Genomic DNA, 18137 nt, shown 5'->3' on the forward strand with positions numbered 1-18137 from the left:
CATTGCGACTCCACAATAAAACGCTCAGAGACCGTATTCTAAGCCCGACTGGCGCATCCACACCAGAAGTCTGTCACGGGTCAATTCAGCCCTCCATAGTACACAAAACCTTAGCAGCCATTGTGAACCTGGCCACATATACGGAACAGTGGGTCATCTGGAACTCCTTTTCTTTTAATGTGGTTTAGGCAACAAAAAAAATCAGTACCTATACTTAATATAATGAACATTATCACTGTCTAGCCATATAAGTGGTTTTAAAATGCACAAATACATGAACCAGGACCAACAACAAATGTAAACATTGCTTGTGGTTTATGTACCCCCTCCCATGCTCGTGACGGAACCGCTCCGTCACGAGCCTCGGGTGGGCTGTGCTCGTGACGGAGCGGTTCCGTCACGAGCATGTGAGCGCCGCGCGGCCCCCCACCCCCTAGCGCTGCGGCGGAATTGCCGCCGCAGCGAAGGGGGTACAGAATGAAAAGTCCAGTCAAACCCGTGTGGAATGCTTTCATCCTTTTGAGAGAACCCCCGAACCACGTATGTGTCTGTGAAGCTATTTGAGTCCCTCAGGGGTAGCCATCAAGCTTTGTCCTGATGAGAACTCGGTTCTAGGAGCAAGTTGGAAATGCCCTTGAACCCATTGCACACAAGATTAACTGGCTTGAATAAACAGCCAACAGAAGGCGCTATAGCTGTCTGTTAAAATACATACTGGAAAGTTTTTTCTTGTGCAGCACGAGGCTAGACTTTGATAATGTTCATTACATAAAGTGTATGCACTGAGTTTCTTTTTCTTTGCCAAAATTGCATAATATGAAAATTAGTTCTGGAAGAACCACTGCTCTTTTATATATTTCAGCCATCCGAGGTCGATAACATGAGTAACATGAAGCTGGGTAACAGTCCTCGATAAATGGAGGGCTGTACTTCGTAAATGGGCTGACTGTGAAGGTACTATCCGACTTCAAATTGCACACAGAACGGGTAGCGAGCAGGCGATGGAGAGGGCGAGAGCCTGGGGAAGGCTGGTAATGGAACTTACGCCCCCTGAGAATGAGGATGTTGAGTCCGCGTCTGATGACCCTGAGGCCCGCCCACTATAGTATACTACACTGGCCCTGGGGCTTCCTCATAAGCTGATGACGAACTGCTACCCCTACCCGTGGGTGGGACACTTCAATTCGCAACATAGTACTTGGTCCCATTGCTAGATACAATCAGGGGCATAGGCACACTTGTGTTCTAGTAAATACATATCATGGCACGTCTGGAGGGGGGAGGGGGTGGGAGATGGGGGGGGGGAGGGGGGAATGGTTGAGGGTGACTGAAGTTGGTTGGGAAGGGGGGAGGTGGGGAGTACTTGTTCAATAAATACTGATACGGCGACCACACCGGGATTGCACTGAACCTGTAAGGAAGCACTGTAAACAGGTGAGACAATGGACTTTCTGGTAGGAAAAGATGGTGTATCTTGTGCATACTTTGGGGAATGCGAATGACTATGATTGAGACGTCATTTATATGTACGCGTGCTATTTTGTTGATAACCCAATAAAAATGTTTTTTTTTTTTTAAATGAAGCTGGGTAACAGTAAACATCCGTTATTTCAGCGCCAAGAGTGAAGGTGCTCTTTGCACATACACCTTTTAAGTTATGTAGCGCTTGCTATCTATGAGGTGTCTAGTGGTCTCTCGACCCATCAGATATGGAGCCAGTGGTCACCTTCCTGCTTCTTTTCACCCTCACGCCTTCCCTCACGCTCACCACTGATTCACCCTGAGCTCAGGGAAGGCCCCATTACTACCTAGCATCCAGCATACCAGGAATTAACCCATCACTGGGTGTCTAGGCTCGAGTCTGCCATGGAATCCTGGGAATTGTGTGCAAGTGCCAACTCTGATGCCTCAAAGCACTAGAAACCCATGCTGGTGCCACACGTCTGTGCACCATTCAAATGCTAGAAACAGTATTTCTCTCAGCCTGTAAATAGAGTGTTGCTGCCATCCATCTCCAGTTAGACTGGTGCTATGGGCCTCTAAAGGATGAAAGTCTGAGTCATCCCGGCTTGTAGAAATGCAAACCTGTGACCATCAGGATTCAAATAGCACCGTAAGGAGGTGTGTGGACCATTGAGGTGCCCTGCAGCCTGGTGATGTCCCTTGCTGGCTTGAATCCTGCAGCAGGAAGTTAGAAGGCCAGTGGGTATCCTGGGGAGGATATTCTTTGAAGGTGTGAACAAGTGCTTAAGACCGGGTACCACATAAAGGTTGTCTATGGCAGGTGATCAGATTTTCAGAACCCAAAACCGGAACAGCCCCACACAAAGAAATAGGGCTGTGTCCGCACATACCGTGGATGCTAATGGACCATAATGGTAACACCCATGACATAGGCCTGCAAAGGTACCTCTGCCCCACCCTCACACACAAAGACTCCATATTACAACAAGCATTTGCAATGCGATAGGTCTCGCATTTGCGAGAGTTTAAGCCATTGGTCTTGTAAATGACAATGCCTTTTATTTATGTGTTTTGAAAATCTGCAAGCGGTGCGTAAACATGCACTTTGTACTTATAGTCCTTACCTTCGAGGCTGGCAGTAAAAGAGGCGCAATTACTGCCAGCCTTGCTTCTTGTAAGCAATGACTATAAGTACTAAGTGCGTGTTTGCGCACTGCTTGGAGGTTTTCAAATCATTTAAATAAAAGGCATTGTCATTTACAATACCTAACGGCTAGAGCGATGGACCTCGAAGCTGGAGAACCGGGTTCGAATCTCGGCAAAGACACTCAATATCTTGTGATTCTGGCAAATCACTTAATCTCCCCATGCCTAAACAACAACAACAAATTAATGTGTCCTTCTGTAACGCAACTGGTGCTCATGTAAAAAGCGCACTGATACCTGATGCGTACGGGTTGAGTTTGCGCTATATAAAACTCGGAGAGAAAAAAATTGCTCAAACTCTCGCAAATGCGAGACATATTGCCTAACACATGCTTGTTAATACCTTCCAATTGGTCGAACTCTTGCTAGAAACAATATTTCTGAATATTTCAGTCTCATCAGACACAGTTTATTTAGTGATTATCTGCTGGCTAAAATGGTTTTAATTGCAGATTTGTTTCTAGTGGGTTGAATGAGTTGGTGAGGCCATAATCTATGTGTAGGATAATTCTCACCTATACTGCTATAGAGTGTGATTGTTCTTTATCTTTAGGAGTTAAGAATTGAGTAGATCTGGTCTACTTGCTTCTTGTGGCCTCAGCCAGGAAAAAGTCAGGATTTCCCTAGCTGTCTGCACTCTACATGGTTGTCAACTTCTCTTATCCTTAAAATGAATGAGTGCCAGAATTCTGCAGTATGAACAAAGAAAGATGTGGCACTTATAATCTTGTACGGCAGGATGGTTAGTTTGGTGCAAGTCTGGAAAGTAGTGTCCTTTTTGAGGGATCCCCTTAAGCTTTACTTGTAGGAAGGTTGGAGCCTTGCCATTGGTGGCCATGAGTGTGCCACCAATTTTGTTCATTGTGATATAGTTTGGCAACTAAAACCCACACATTTGCAGTAGTGAGAGGGACTGGGGTTAGTGGTGTGAGAAGTTGGCCTGGTATATGATGCTCACTAGTTCTAGTGATCACCTTGTACCATGCCAAGCAACCCTTATGATGATTGGTTGTAAGTCAACCTTATAGACCAGCTATCCTAATGGTAGCATGGACAAAGCAGTCTTAGGCTAAACTCTGTAAAGGCATGTGAAGCAAGCTGTTTTACCATATACACTCCCCTTGAATACCAAATGAAAGGACACCACACAGATATATATTGAAAATATGTATATATTTATTTACTACAAGTATCCCCTATACTGTTTATGAGCACAGAAGCAAATGCGTTAAAACAAAACAGGGTTTAAATACACAAAAGTTGCACAATATGGATAGGCCCTGGTGGCCCCTAAAACCATATACTAAAATAGTGGTATAAGAATCACGTGTCTAAAAGGAAGAAGGCCTAGGGCCTTGGGAATCGCTGGGACTTCAAGGAACTAGCAACAGTTAGTGACCAGGAGGCCCACGGGGTGCGTGTGCAGTGCTTGAAGTTACACGCGGGCGCCCATAGACTTTCAATGGGTGCGTAAAAAGTACAAAGTTACTGCTAAGGGAATCTTCCGGATGGACCAGAACCTAACAACTTAAAACCTAGACACTAGAGATGTTTCTCTCAACAAGAGCACCGGAGTGCCAGCGTTACCTCACCCACAGGAAGGGGGTGCCTAGGGTTCAAAGTGCGTCGGGTTTCGTCGTGCGGTTCAATGGAGCCTGAAGATGAAGATACTGCAGGCGGCCAGTTTAGAAGAGTTCCGGTGGATCCAAGGATGGATCTGAAGATGTGAAGACCTGAAAGCAGAGGGGACAATGTTCAAAGTCACTAGCCAGTGACTACCGTGGAACCAGAAGGGAACCAGGCGATGTCGGGTGCCAACAGGTGAAGAAGGGAAGCTTGTCTCTGCAGCCACGCGGACACGAAGAGTTCAGCGACGTCCGGGAGTCGATCACGAGCTGTCCCACGCAGGCTCTCGCTGATGGCGGTGTCGGCAACTTGATTGAAGCAAACAGGCCTTGGCAAAAGCAAGTCACGCAGGAAGTGAAGAAAGCTTGTTGCTCTGACCAGCAAGGTCAGAGGGGCTGCTCCTTTTTGTAGGCGCGAGGGCCAGTCTGGAGCAACCAGACCAGCGGTGTTGATTGTCGATTTCGTCGCCAAGATGGCCACCAGCCAACGGGCCAGTAACCGGGATGACGCGTCGAGTGGCAAAATGCAAAAGGGCCCCACGCAGATCGTGGAGATGCTGGGGGCTGATCTTCGGTGCAGATGCTGCTCGGTGGTGGGGCTTCTCAAACCCCAAAGCACAGCGTTGAGGGTACCTCGGGTGCTGCGCAGTCAGCTTCTCGGGGGTCTTTCAAGATGGCCGGCCCCACGTCTCTCGATGCCTCCACGGGTCTCTTCTTTTCAGGGACTGTGGATCGGGCTGTGAGATGTCTGGGAATCCAGGTCTTGTCGGGCTCTGGCTCCGGCGGGAGGCGGCGGCAAAGCAGACGTCGAGTTGCTGGATGTTGCCTGTATTCACAGGGTGGTCACTCCTTGGCCACAAGGGAGATGCTCTTCAGTCTTCTGTGCAGCAGAATGTCGAAGTCCAGTTTTCTTCTTAGTTTCAAGTCGAGTTCAGGATGATCTGAAGTCTTAGGACACAGCTCCTACTCTTAAACCAAATCTAGGGGCCGGATCATCTACTAGGTCCCTCCTCTGGGTGGGACCAGGAAGGGGGGTGGTTACACCCCCTTTCCTTTGTCCAGTTTCGCGCCAGGACTAGGGCTGGAGAGCCCCAGGACCGGTTTGAACTGGCATATGCACAGTGACACCTTGTGTGCCCCAGGCATGTCTCATTCTTTTCAGCCCTCCCCAACCTACTACACAAAATCCTGTCTGGAGTGGTGCAAGCACCTCCCCTGACAGGAAACCCTTTGTCCAAGCCTCCCAAGCTGGAAGGACTCCCAGCAGCAGGAAGCAGACTTGTGTCTGTGGTGGCAGCATCCATTTTGTGATGCTGAGGCTCATGTTTAACTTTACCCGGGTTTCAGGTTATGTACATGTCGTGTCCCTCTAGAAGGGGGGAATGCTACCCCCGTCGCCAGAACTGGCGAGGGGGTAGTATTCCAATTCGTATGACACCTTACTCGACTTGTTTTGATCAAGCCAACCCAAAGATAGCATTTAACCGCAAGGTTCATAATGCACTTAAGAGTATATGGTATGGCAATATCATGAAACAGCTGAAGGACGTTGTTCCGAAAGCTGCAGACAGGCTCAGCTCATGCCAGAGCACCATCTCACATGAAACCAAGCACTCTACCTCCAGGATTGTTAAGGCCTGCCATAGGAGTGACTTATAGGTTACCATGTGTCCATATAGGTTTAGACATAGATATACTATACCTATGTAAGAGGTGATTACACCAACTTACCCCAGCTGAGTGATCAGCCAGTTGTGTCAAATAGCTAGGCCAGGCCAGGGGTGGCACAATACATGCTGCAGCCCCTGGAAGGCCTTGGCTACACCTATGCCCTGGGTACCTAGGGTACACTGTTACAGGGGCCTATAAGGTGAACCAGTTCCAATTGTGTATGTACCTAAGGTACATGGAGTCCATTTTAAGGAGAGAGCAATTAGCCTGGGGCCCTGAATAGCAGGATCCCAGGCCAACTAAGTCAAAAACCAGCTAAACACTATGCAAAAAGTTTGGGGGTAACCATAGTCAGATATCCACCTTCCTACAAGTGGGATCACGTTTGCAGTTTACTAAATGTGCTCAGTGTCTTTCACTACTGGAGTAGTCTTAGGTCAAGCACTCCAGTCTACTTTTAGATAATGCAATGGGTTTTGGCCCACACTGGCCTTCTTCAGGGAAAACAGATTACAATTCAAAAATTTAGTAATGTGAGCATCGATACACACGCCAAGCGTCTGAGCTCTGTGTTGTTTAGTTGAATTGCTCACAAACAGGTATTTCTCCAATAATCAGATTTCTAAATTATTTTTTGGCTAAAGCACACTTTTGTGGTGATCTTAAATGTGTGTTTTGTAGATAAAAGGGGATTGGCCTCTTCTAATTCTGTGATTCCATTAATACATTATATTTATTGTAATCTACAGGGTTTATTCAATTCACAGACTCGGTTACGGAAAACCAGAGCTTTGTACAGAGGGGTTTTCGACCACTAAATTACTTTCTACATCAACCTCTAAGATCTTATAGTTTGTTTCATTGTCCAGTAGATTGGCATTCAGTATACCTCCCTTAGATTACACGGTCATTCATTCATCTGATGAAGACAATAATCTTAAAACCTTTAATTTGCTAAGTGGATATTCGTCCGTGGCAGATTAGGTCTCACAATCAACTGGGCAATCTTTCCTATGTGTTGTTTACATTTGTATCCCCAGGTCCCCACTAGTAACATGAGATTTACCCTCCCTGCACTATTATGTTGTGCAGCTACACAGGTCCACCAGTGGGGGCATCAGACCATGCTTACAAAAGCTGTCCCTCTCTCTCTGCTGAGCACCACAATTATAATTCTGGGCATTAGGAGTCGGTCTGTTGAGTTTTCTACTGGTACTTAATACTGGGATTCAGTAAAATATGACATGCATTAGCTGCTTCACCACAGCTATTATTACATTGACGTTCACTTGTCAGGACTTCCATTTTGTTTTTTCATAAAGGTGTACGTATGCTCTATTACAGTGGTTCCCAACCTTTTGACTTCTGGGGACCCCCAATTAATCATTACTGGAACCTGGGGACCCCCCACTGAATCATTGTTGAAATCTGCCTATTTGTGGTGGGGCCATAATTCGGCTGCCTCCAACAGCCTAACTGTTGCATTGATCCCTGGTCTGAATAGTCATGGCTATTTTAGCCGTAGTGGCTTGTGGGGAACAGGGGTGGCGGGGGGTTAGAAAATATTTTTTTTAAAACACTTGCCTTTTTTGCCATCTCGCCTTCTTCTCTCCGCTTCGTGACTCCAGTCCGGAAGAAGCAGCAAGCAAACAGGCTTCCCTAACCCATTGGTCTGAGCACTTTGGATCGGCGTTCAGACAGGGACGGGGAGCCTGTGCATGTTCCGCACCAGACTGTACATTACAGCTTGGTGGGGAACATACTGAGTGCGCATGACTGTTTGGCAGGCCCAAGACAGCCGGCAAAGCAGTCATGCACACTTAGCGCTATATAAAACCTTCAAAAATAAATAAAATTAAAATAAAATACCGTGCATGAACCACTCCTTCTCCATGAGCCACCAGCCCGCCCAAGCCTCGCAGCATTTGAAAATAAAATGATAATAACTTTATTATCCTTTTAGTTTTCCCCTTTTCACTGCTCTAAGAGCAGTGGGGCGACACTCCTCCACCTTATCAGAGGTGTCCCCCTCTGTATTTTGGTTTGGTTCATGCACTTTCATTATTCGTATTTGGGATGTGCCACTGTGAAAACAGAATACATTGTAAAGGCGTTTTTTCCTTTTTACAAAACAAAGTGTATGTCCAAATGTGGGAATTAAATGTTATTTCATTAAATCCAGTGTAAAGGGGAGATACCTTCAATTTTTTTAAATTAGCATTTCTGATTTCTTAGCCAAGAGAAAAAACATTTTTAAATGAAGAAACATGAATTGATGCATCATAGCACCCCATTACCATGACATTTCAGTAACCCTATGTTCCTGAATGAGAATTGGAAATGATGAAAGGAATATATTTTTCTTGGTTGGTTTTCTGTTCTTGGTGACACATCTTGATTCCAATGGTATCGATACTTAGCAGAGTAATTTTGTATTGTTACTTTTTTCACATATTTCCCTGTTTCTGGGCAATAAATATTTTGCTGCCTCTAGAGAGGAGAAAACTTGTAGATCTGGCCTGACAGTGCAGCAGTCTATATATACCTGTTGTTACCAATGCTTTAAAATATGCATAGAAGGTGCTTTGCTTGTACCCAAAGAAATATTTTTCTCACCTCATGCTGCTTACTATTTGGTGTAACATGAGTGCTTGCATTGTAATGCATGAGGGTTTGTTTTACCAGTGAAAAGTACATTGAAGTATGATGCATTAAATTGTTTGCCGAACACACACAAATGATGGAGGGAATGCAGAAGAAATCAAAACATTCACCTCCAGTCAAGAGATCTGGATTGAATTCTTCGTTTTTTGCTCCCCACGCCACCCCAGTTTGGACATAGCCCTATGCAAATCAGTCTTGGCCCTGTGCCTCATGGGAACAGTCCAACTCTAACTGCCAAGCCAGGTCCTCCCTGGACCGGAAGCAAACAGCAGGGCCATGTTTCGAGGGTTCATCCTTCATCAGCCAGGCTAGCTTGACTCCAGTGGCACCGTGAGCCCAGGATCCAAGTCTGGGCATAACCCGGCGCACTTAGGATGGTCCTGGTGTAATCGTATTCTAGTGTCCTTTCGATAACTCCGTAGCCTTTTAACCCCTTCCATGCTCATGACGAGCTCAGCTCATCATGGCATATACCTCTCAGGTGCTCGTGACGAGCTGAGCTCGTCATGACCACACCCGTATTCGTTGCTGTCCAGCACAGCAGGGGAAACTACCAAGCAGCGATGTGGTTAAAAGGCTGTGCCCCCACTTACAACTTGCTCCTGACTCCATCCCTTTAGTCTGCATTTACTCCGTTTACAGATGATTATTACACTCTCCTTACACTGACGTGTATGTTAGATGTTCCTCCAAATGCATTCATATGTCTTATAGTAACAAGGCACCACAATTCCCAGCACCTGTGTGGTGTGATATGGCCATGTGTTATCTCCACTCCTCGGATAGAGCAATATCCTTATGGAGCAGCAGATGATGGTAAAGGTAGGATGGGTGTCAGCCTGTATTTATTTCTAAGTACACGTCTGGCAACAGTCCAAAAGCGGATCTCCGCCGCAGGCTGCGCGAGATGCAAGGCCCATGGTGATCCGCGCTCTCCTTGGTGAAAACAGAAGCAGGAATCAGACCGGAAGCATCTGCCCTCTGCACAGGAAGACCAATTCCCTGCGAACTCTTCCTGGTCTGAGATGATTGCTGGTTGAGGTCGCCGACCTTTCTGGAGATATGGCACAAATTGTACGTATCTCATGTCTGTCCAGGAAGCTTCTGTCCGGAAGCTTCTAATTGGGGACATTTCTTCTACAAGTTGAGTCCAGCTGCACAGTGTGAGTGACGAGCTTTCCACTGTGGAAGAGGGCAGTATTCACCACTTTTAAATCTTTTATTTATTTATTTTTGGGGGGAGGGGAGGGTAGTTTTATATAGCGCCAACTCGACCCGAAGTTATCAGAACGCTTTACTTGAGCACCAGTTGCATTAGGTTGTAGGACGATCCATCGTACTGAATCGCATCGCGGTAATTCACATCGCCGTCACTACATCGCAAATGCAGTCACATCGGCCATTTTAGCATCGCACGATGTTGCAACGCAAATGCGGCCAAGCAATAGGATCGCGTGTCACATCGGCGACCTTACATCGCGCGACATGACAACGCGATGGTTTAGCCCGCACGTTAAAATTCGTTATAGCCAATGGGTTGTTCGGGGGGCGTGGGGGGTATATATTGTGTTGCCCGCCATGCCTGCAGCCATTTGTGCCAATTTCGTGACCCTGAGGACAGACTTTTGCATCGGTAAGTGTCCACTGTTTTGTGTTGTCCTTGCTTTGTCTCCCTCTGATTTGTGCTGCCGTGAACTCTATCTTCCATTACTCTAAGATTGATATCCCTGCTCACTGTCACCAGGCCTTATTTTTCAGCAAATTATACTGGTGCATTGCACACAGGTGTAAATACATTTGTTCGGTCTGAGCACTGTCTGTCGCAACTGCCCCATTTCAGTCTCTGCACCTGGCCAATGTACGTTTTCATTACGCCTCCATCGTTCCCAACTCTAAATGTAGCAGAGGGTCTCTGCTTAGGGTGGGAAAAATGCTTGAGTTTGGGGGTTTAGGCCCGTGCATTTTTTAGTCCTAACTATAAATTGGCATAATTTACAGACATTGTTAGTGCTTTCCACAACGTGTTTATTTTGCGCTGCAATCGCTGGGTGTTTCCCGTTCTTAGAGGCAAATAAAAGCTATATTACATTCGGAACTCTATCTTCCAATACTCTATGATTGATATCCCTGTATTTGTCTTCTGCTTCCTTTGTTTCCATATTTTGTGAACAACGTATGGGCCTAAGAGCCGAATAATGCTTCCTTAATTTCAAACATAGGACACAATATTCTGCTGAATTGTTTGACCAAATCGGAGCACTTTCTTTCTCCCTAGAGTATTGAAGGTCAACGAAGGGCATTATCTTTATGGGGTTTGTAGTTAAGCACTTCCTAGTCCCCAATCAAGCTTGCAGGTTTGCAGTGCATTGCTCACTGTCACCAGGCTTTATTTTTCCGCAAATCATACCGGAGCATTGCACACTGGTGTAAATAATGTTTTTTGGTCAGAGCAATTCTCGCGTTTGGTGTCCGTCGCAACTGCGCCATATCAGTTTCTGCACCTGTCAAACTCTAAATGTAGCAAAGGGTCTCTGCTTAGGGTGTGAAAAATGCTTGCGTTTGAGTGTTTAAGGCCGTGCAGTTTTTTACTGCAAACTATAAATTGGCATGCCAGGGTTCACCTGATTGCAAACCCCCCCCCCCCCTCCCCGGTTTCGGTTGAGGGGGTACTGATATAATTTACAGCCATTGTTATTGGTTTTCACAACGACGGACAGGAAATGTCTACTGTCCCAGGACAGTCTGGAGCGGAAAACGTGAAAAGAGGTTCTGATCTTATTCTGGGAAAATTTTTAATGAATTGGGAATAAATAGTAAACAGCTTAAGAGTAGGTTTAAACCTAAACTGCATTCGTTTTTGTAAAGTCGTGGAAATATTCCAACACTCATTGCATATAAGACCTCTTGGCTTGGGCAGTGTCGTTTTTAGGCATTCTATACTGCATAGGAGCTGCTGAGCAGCATGGCTTAAAGACTTCATTACGTAGCAGCCACATGGTTTTGTAGACGTGCATGTATTAAAACACACATGTGCATGTCTACTCGGCCGCTTTGCTTGTTTAATAAACACAATTCTGCTGCTTATTTGAAAATATATGTGTATCGTATCTGCTCTTGCTATGAGGGGATGATAGGAGGCTTGAACCTTGTCTGACAGCACCAAAGTCTGCCTAGCTAACCGTCAGACCACATCTTGTGTGTTCCGTCAGACCCCACAATTACGCGTGAATATTCCTATTGCTTGTTTAACAAACACAATTGTGCTGCTTCACAATATGATTTATGTCGATTTTTGTAATCGTCTTGTTTAATTCGGCAACACTATTCAGCTTGAACCCCACAATTACGCGTGAATATTCCTATTCAGCTTCAGCTGCTTTGCTTGTTTAAGAAACACAATTGTATTGTCGATTTTGCTGCTTGTTTAATTCAAATCGGCTTGAATACGATGCAATTTTGCCGCTTCTTTGCTTCCAATTCTGCTGCTTGTTTAATTCAAATCTGCTTGAATCAGATTTAATTAATCAGATTCAATTTTGCGAGTCAATGTTGCTTTCAATAGCATTCAAATACGATGTAACCGTTAACGATGTATATGTCATTGCGATGCACTTGCATGCGTCCTGATGACATGCGATGTGATGACGGCCGCGATGTAATAGCCGCGTTGCAATGGCAGCGCGATGCGATATATCCGATGTAACGGGCGTTTCCCTTGCATTACAGACGGACACATTCATTTTTTAGGCACGGGGGATTAAGTGATTTAGTTTTCTATACTTTTTAATGACATTTTATACCATAAAACAAGGATAACAAATATTCCTTCTCATTTTCTCACCAAAACGTCAGAAAAACTCAACCCTGGTCCCCACTGAGTCCCTTAACAGCCATGTTCAATCGCTTATTACAGGTGTCAGTATTCACCAACTTTAGAAATGGGCGTGCCTTGTTAATTACATTTTTTTCTGAGAAAAAGCACCAGTTTTAACACTTCTAATTGCATCACTTCAAAATTGTAGTGTGTTCCACTAAAATGAATTAAGTACTGTGAAAGACAACACTTTGTCTTTTTTACATTTATTTTTTATTTTTTTGTGTTTAAATTACTTTATTAGTCTGAGAAAAAAGGCATACAATCAGGCGAAAGAGCGATACAGACAAAAGTAAGGAGGTACAGGATACTCATGACAAAGCAACGCATTACATATATCAATCGTTACAATTGAGTATCTAAGAACAGTTCAGGCGTAGAAAATAAGTGCAACAATCGTCAACGCATCTTAAGCATGTTCCCAACAGTCACACTAAACAAACGGAATTATATGGCTTAACCTTTCACCCAACTCCATAGATATACATCCCAAAACACATAAATCCTCAACTATTTACCCCTTATCCTGTTACCATAACCATAAAACCTAACTGCTATACACTTAAGCATGTACCTTTAACCCTACACCAGTGACTCCTATACCAAATACCCTTAACTACGAATCTTTAACCATGTCCTTAATCCTATGCACTATACCCAATCGCCTTAGCCTGTGACCTATACCCTTAAAGTCAAGTCAAGTCAAATATACTTTTATTTTGTTTCATTAAAAAAACATAAAACGGTGGGAAAACCACCATGAGTAAAACTTACAAAGATATACATTGTTATTATTTTTGTAAAAGATATAAAAAGGCGGTATTAAAAAAAAAAATTAACATGTAAGCAAGGCTGTCTGGTAATTTCGGAGCCAGATGCATATGTATACCCTTAAACACATATGCCGAACCCATATCCCATGATCCATAACATCTATACCCCAAAGCCCTAAGTCTGAACTCCTAACCTGAAAGCGTTAGCCCTTATATCCTGTGCCCTTCATACCTAACATGTAACATGTTAAGTTGGTATACTTTAACCTCTATACTCCGAACCCCATAACCTTTCCCCCTGTATCCTTGCCCACAACCTTTACCGCTTAGTCTAATATCCCAAACCCTAAATCCTATACCCCAAACCCTTAACTCTTAAGTCTGTACAATCAACCCTTAACTCCAAACCTTAGATAGCTATACTCCATACCCTATATTCCCAATCCCATACCCTTAACACCAGGTTCCAAACCCTTAAACTCTATACCCCAGTTTTTAACCCTGTACATTTATCTCTGTGTGCCTAACCCAATCTCTAAACCCGTATCCTTCACCTGTATTCCCTATACCCTTACCCTGTAACCCCTTCAAGCCTTTCACTGTCCTTACTTCAATATATTTTGGAAACAAACTCTTTGGGAAGTGTTCCTTTTTCAGAATCTGTCTGTTGTCCCACGTTTCCTGTTGAGTAGGACTGGCGGCCGCTCTTTTCGAGTGGTAGCCGCAAAACTGTGGAACTCTCTTCCTGCTGAAATTCGAGCATTGGAAGACCTATTCCAGTTTAGACGTGCTATTAAAACCGTTCTTTTTAATAAAAATCTTTGATTCTGCGGCTCTTTTGCAATGTTGTGTTTACCTTCTCTGGGCGCCAGGACGCCCCTTGGCTGGGGCAGCTGTGCGCGGTACAAAAGCAGCTAACATAACATAACATAACATAACAAAGTGTTTATTTTTTTTAGAACTAATGATTAGGAAGTGTTATTTTTAGAAGGCAAGGCAATATCCTAGAAATATGGAATAAATAGTTATGGAAATAGGAATCCTGCCCGAAAACGTGCTGTGAAGCAGCCAATAATGCTTCGTACGTATTCTACCTAGTATTCTCCCAGGTCACCCACGCACCAGTAGGTCGGATACACATGGTGACAGCGGGAGCCCTTGGCAGCAGATCCTCAGTCTGATGCGGAGTGCTCGTTTGAGGTAGCCCTGCGCTCTATAAATGGTCATTGATTTGATTGAGTGCTCCTGCTGTCACTCGGGACAGCTGCCTTAGCCTGGTCTGCTAAGAACCAGTGCTGCCACTCGCCCAACCTGGGGAAGGTCAAAAGGAAACGGAGACATTAGAAGTAAATGTAACCCAGTGGTTTAGGTGAAGGGCTTTCCTGTCTCTAACCCCTTACTTAGGTTTTTCCCAACTGGTGTTGAGCTGCATGTGAACACAAACGGGGATCTGGCCCCATACGAACTGCAGAAGTACCCCATGAGTTCTTTAGGTGTGCTTTTACAAAGTGCGAATGAAAGTCCCTGCCATTGGATACCCATATTAGCAAATATTGAAATAAGGATGTGCCTCCAATTTGCAGTATTAGTGATGGTGAGCCAGCAAGGCAAATGTTCAGTGTGTGCACACCTTACACAGGATTCCCTTTATTCAATTAATTTATTTAATAAAATAACACAACCCCATCTACGTGGTAAAAAAAATATACACCCTTACCTTTGTACGGGCAACCCCTATTTCACCTACTGCTTAGAGAGAACAAGATCCCAGGACTTCCTGGCATAAAGTACCCCACTAACCACAGGCTAAAGTACTTAGCACCTACCAGGAGTGGACTCGCCTATAGAGTAAAATTCAAGCCTCGACAGCACATGCTGAGGGAACAATTGGGAATTTCGTCAACCATGTTAGCCAGTGTTTCGTAAGGGTACCTCCACCTACTGTATGTCCAGCTCTAGGGCTGGGGTCTGGCTATACTCCGCAAAACACATTCAAATAGAGTTTGCCCTGAGTAGGAGTATTGGGTACAAAATGGGAAAAGAACAGCACATGACCCCTTCTCTTCTGAATACCTAGACATCACACAGAACTCAGAACTTCTTCCAGACAGCTGTCTCTCAGATGAACTGCTCTTGCCTGACAGAAAGTGACAGGTGTCAGCAAAGCTACAAATCCGCAAAATCTTTCTCTCTCGCTCTCTCTCATTAATGCCCTCCTGCCCCCACCTTGAAGTATGCAGCATTCATCCCGTGGGGTTCAAGGGTCTTTGCTTCAGGGTTTTGCAGGCCTATATCCTTTGGCAGTTTGGCTGAACCTCTTTATACACAAAGAAAATGTGTGTGTATATATATATATATATATAGATAGATAGATAGATAGATAGATAGATAGATAGATAGATAGATATATATATATATATATATATTTTTTCAACAAAAGAACCCTCCAAGGCTCCCACCGGTGAACCAGATTCTCCACAGCACAGACGGAGTCCACGAAAATTTCTTCTTTTTAGAGGTACTTTATTATAACAACACCATTAGTGCAACGTGTAAGGACGGTCAACGCGTTTCGGCGGATGCCTTCAACTGGCCCATGAATATATATATATATTAGATACAAAAATTGGGAGAATAACGTAACTATATCAAACGGTAAAGAATGGTAATAAAGAGAGTAAATAGAGCATTGGCGCCAGGAATACTGTGGCTAAATGGAGACGTTAAAGAGCAAAAATACAAAACAACTTACAAAGGAAAACAGTCTCACTTTGGGCAATGGATGCAGAATGACGGGGCAAAATTACAAAAAGCATACCAAGGGCTTAGCAACACAAATTATAGCATAGGAAATGCCAATAGGTCTGGCTTTACAAGAATGTTGTATGGCAGTGTGAAGCATTGCAAGTATTTAGCATGGGGGAATGTATATGAATTTGTGTGGAAGCAAACAACTGTTGAATAATACTGGTGTAGATTCAAAGGTCATGTGCTAGGTGCACTGTCAAGCCAGACCTAAAAGGTCATGTAGGTTAATGACTGGCATCCTCCTAATCTGTGCTGCTACCAGAGAAAAATCTCATTAGTAATCCTAGGCCCTTTAATAGCATGACAATGTAATGTGTGTGCTCCTGGAAGTTCAAGCTCAGGCAGCTGGATAAATAAACAAAATAATCACAGCTGTGTGAAGGGCAAGCCCTTTTTTGTGGAAGCACACAACCACTGCCCAACCAAAACATGTACTGCTGGCTCCCAACGTGTGGGCGGAGCCAAAGCCCCTCTCCTGATGATTCTCACATAATTGGCGACAGCTGCACTGTCAAACCAGACCATAATGATCACAGCTGTGTGGTGGCCAAGCACTTTATTTTGGAAGCACACAACCGCTGCCCACTCAAAACATGTACTCCTGCCTCCCAACATGTGGACAGAGCCAAAACCCTTCTCCTGGTGATTCTCGCATAATTATCTGGTGACAGCTGCCCTGTCAGCCGGGCCCTAAAAAGGAGGAAAGCATGCATCAAAACCAGGCAATAATACTGAGTCGAGCAGGCTTGCAAAAAAAGCAGGGCCGCACGCAACAAAGAAAGCAGATGCACACTAACCTATCTGCAGGGCAGCAAAGCAGGCAAGAGTGCAGCAAAAGAGGCAGTAGCCTAGCAAGTGTCACTAGTGTTCAGTAAAGTAAGGAAACGTGCAGCAGAGTGGCAAATTGGCAGCAAAGCAGGTTAAGAACACATTTAGAAGGCAGGAATTTGACCAGCAAAAATCCGAGAGAAAAGAGCAGAAGAGGTGTGTGAATCAGGCAAGGGCAAAACCATGCATAGTAGCATCCATCAAATCTAGCAAGGGCCCAGAAAAGCAGGCAAATGTGCAGCAAAAAAAGCCAAGCATCCAGCAGGCAAAACCTAAAAAAAGAAGGCAAGTGTGCATTAAAGTAAGGAAAGGCAAATCCAGCAGAATGCTGCAGAACAGGCAGTGGTGCAGAAAATAAAGCAACGATGGCTCAAAACAGCAAACCGTGAACGTCAAAGCCTGCAAGGGTGCATCAGTGCGCTTGTGTTCAACAATACAGGCAAGGACATGACACAGCAAGCAAATTGTCTATGTAAAATGTTTTTTTTGCTGCATAGGAATATGCTTCTCGTTCCTTCTCCAGGACATATTTATAAAATAATCCTGTCTTCTCTGATGTTTTGCTTTGTATCTCACTGCCATTGTCGGTTATATTTTCTTACATGACTGTGTACCTGATTAGTTCTAGTTTGTACTGCTTTTGTCTGATTTTTTTTCCAAGTCTCGTACGTTGAGCTCATCTTGTTTTCCCCGTCACATTTTCCATTCTTCCATTTTGATGTCCAGAGTGGGTGACCATTCCAAACCGCTGGACGATGCGACTGCTGGCCGCTGGCAGTATTTCAGGTGAAGCCGTGCTGTCTGCTGCTTAACACTAACCTCAGGCTGTCTCTTTCCAAGCTGTCTAACTAGCACGGGCTTTCTGGCTGTTGTGGCTGTGCAGAGTACTCAAAAAAACTCACTTTGCGCACATTTGCATGTTTCACAACGTAATGGTTGTTTTACTAATTTGTTTATAATTTCTGAAAGCTAATGACTTTCTTTTTTTTCCGCCATGTTTGGTTGTGAGTCTCCTCTTTTTCCTATCTCCACAACCCGGCGTACAGTTAATGAAAACTGTGAGTGAACTGGTCTTATGATTAATATTTTATTCTGTAGAACGCAGAATACCGTCCCGCACAATAATGAGGTATCAGTTTCTCAACAATGATTTGCTTCCATTACAATGAATGGAAAGCGGTAAAATATTGGGTGTGACTCCTCGGTTCTTTAGCAGCCTGGTGT

The 18137-nt window shown here is 44.5% G+C and overlaps 1 protein-coding gene across 2 annotated transcripts in view; it reads left to right on the forward strand.

Annotated features, from left to right (window-relative positions):
- Positions 1–18137, forward strand: part of SLC9A7 (solute carrier family 9 member A7) — a 522426-nt gene that overhangs the window by 374200 nt on the left and 130089 nt on the right. The window contains exon 13 of one of the 2 annotated variants that reach the window (XM_078658221.1): positions 17640–17699. The exons of the other annotated variant lie outside the window; for it this stretch is intronic. Within the exon in view, the coding sequence (XP_078514347.1) occupies positions 17640–17699 (60 nt within the window). The remainder of the gene's footprint in view (positions 1–17639; positions 17700–18137) is intronic. 2 annotated transcript variants of the gene reach the window in all.

The sequence above is a fragment of the Lissotriton helveticus genome, chromosome 8, assembly GCF_964261635.1.
Source record: "Lissotriton helveticus chromosome 8, aLisHel1.1, whole genome shotgun sequence".
Lineage (NCBI taxonomy): Eukaryota > Metazoa > Chordata > Amphibia > Caudata > Salamandridae > Lissotriton > Lissotriton helveticus.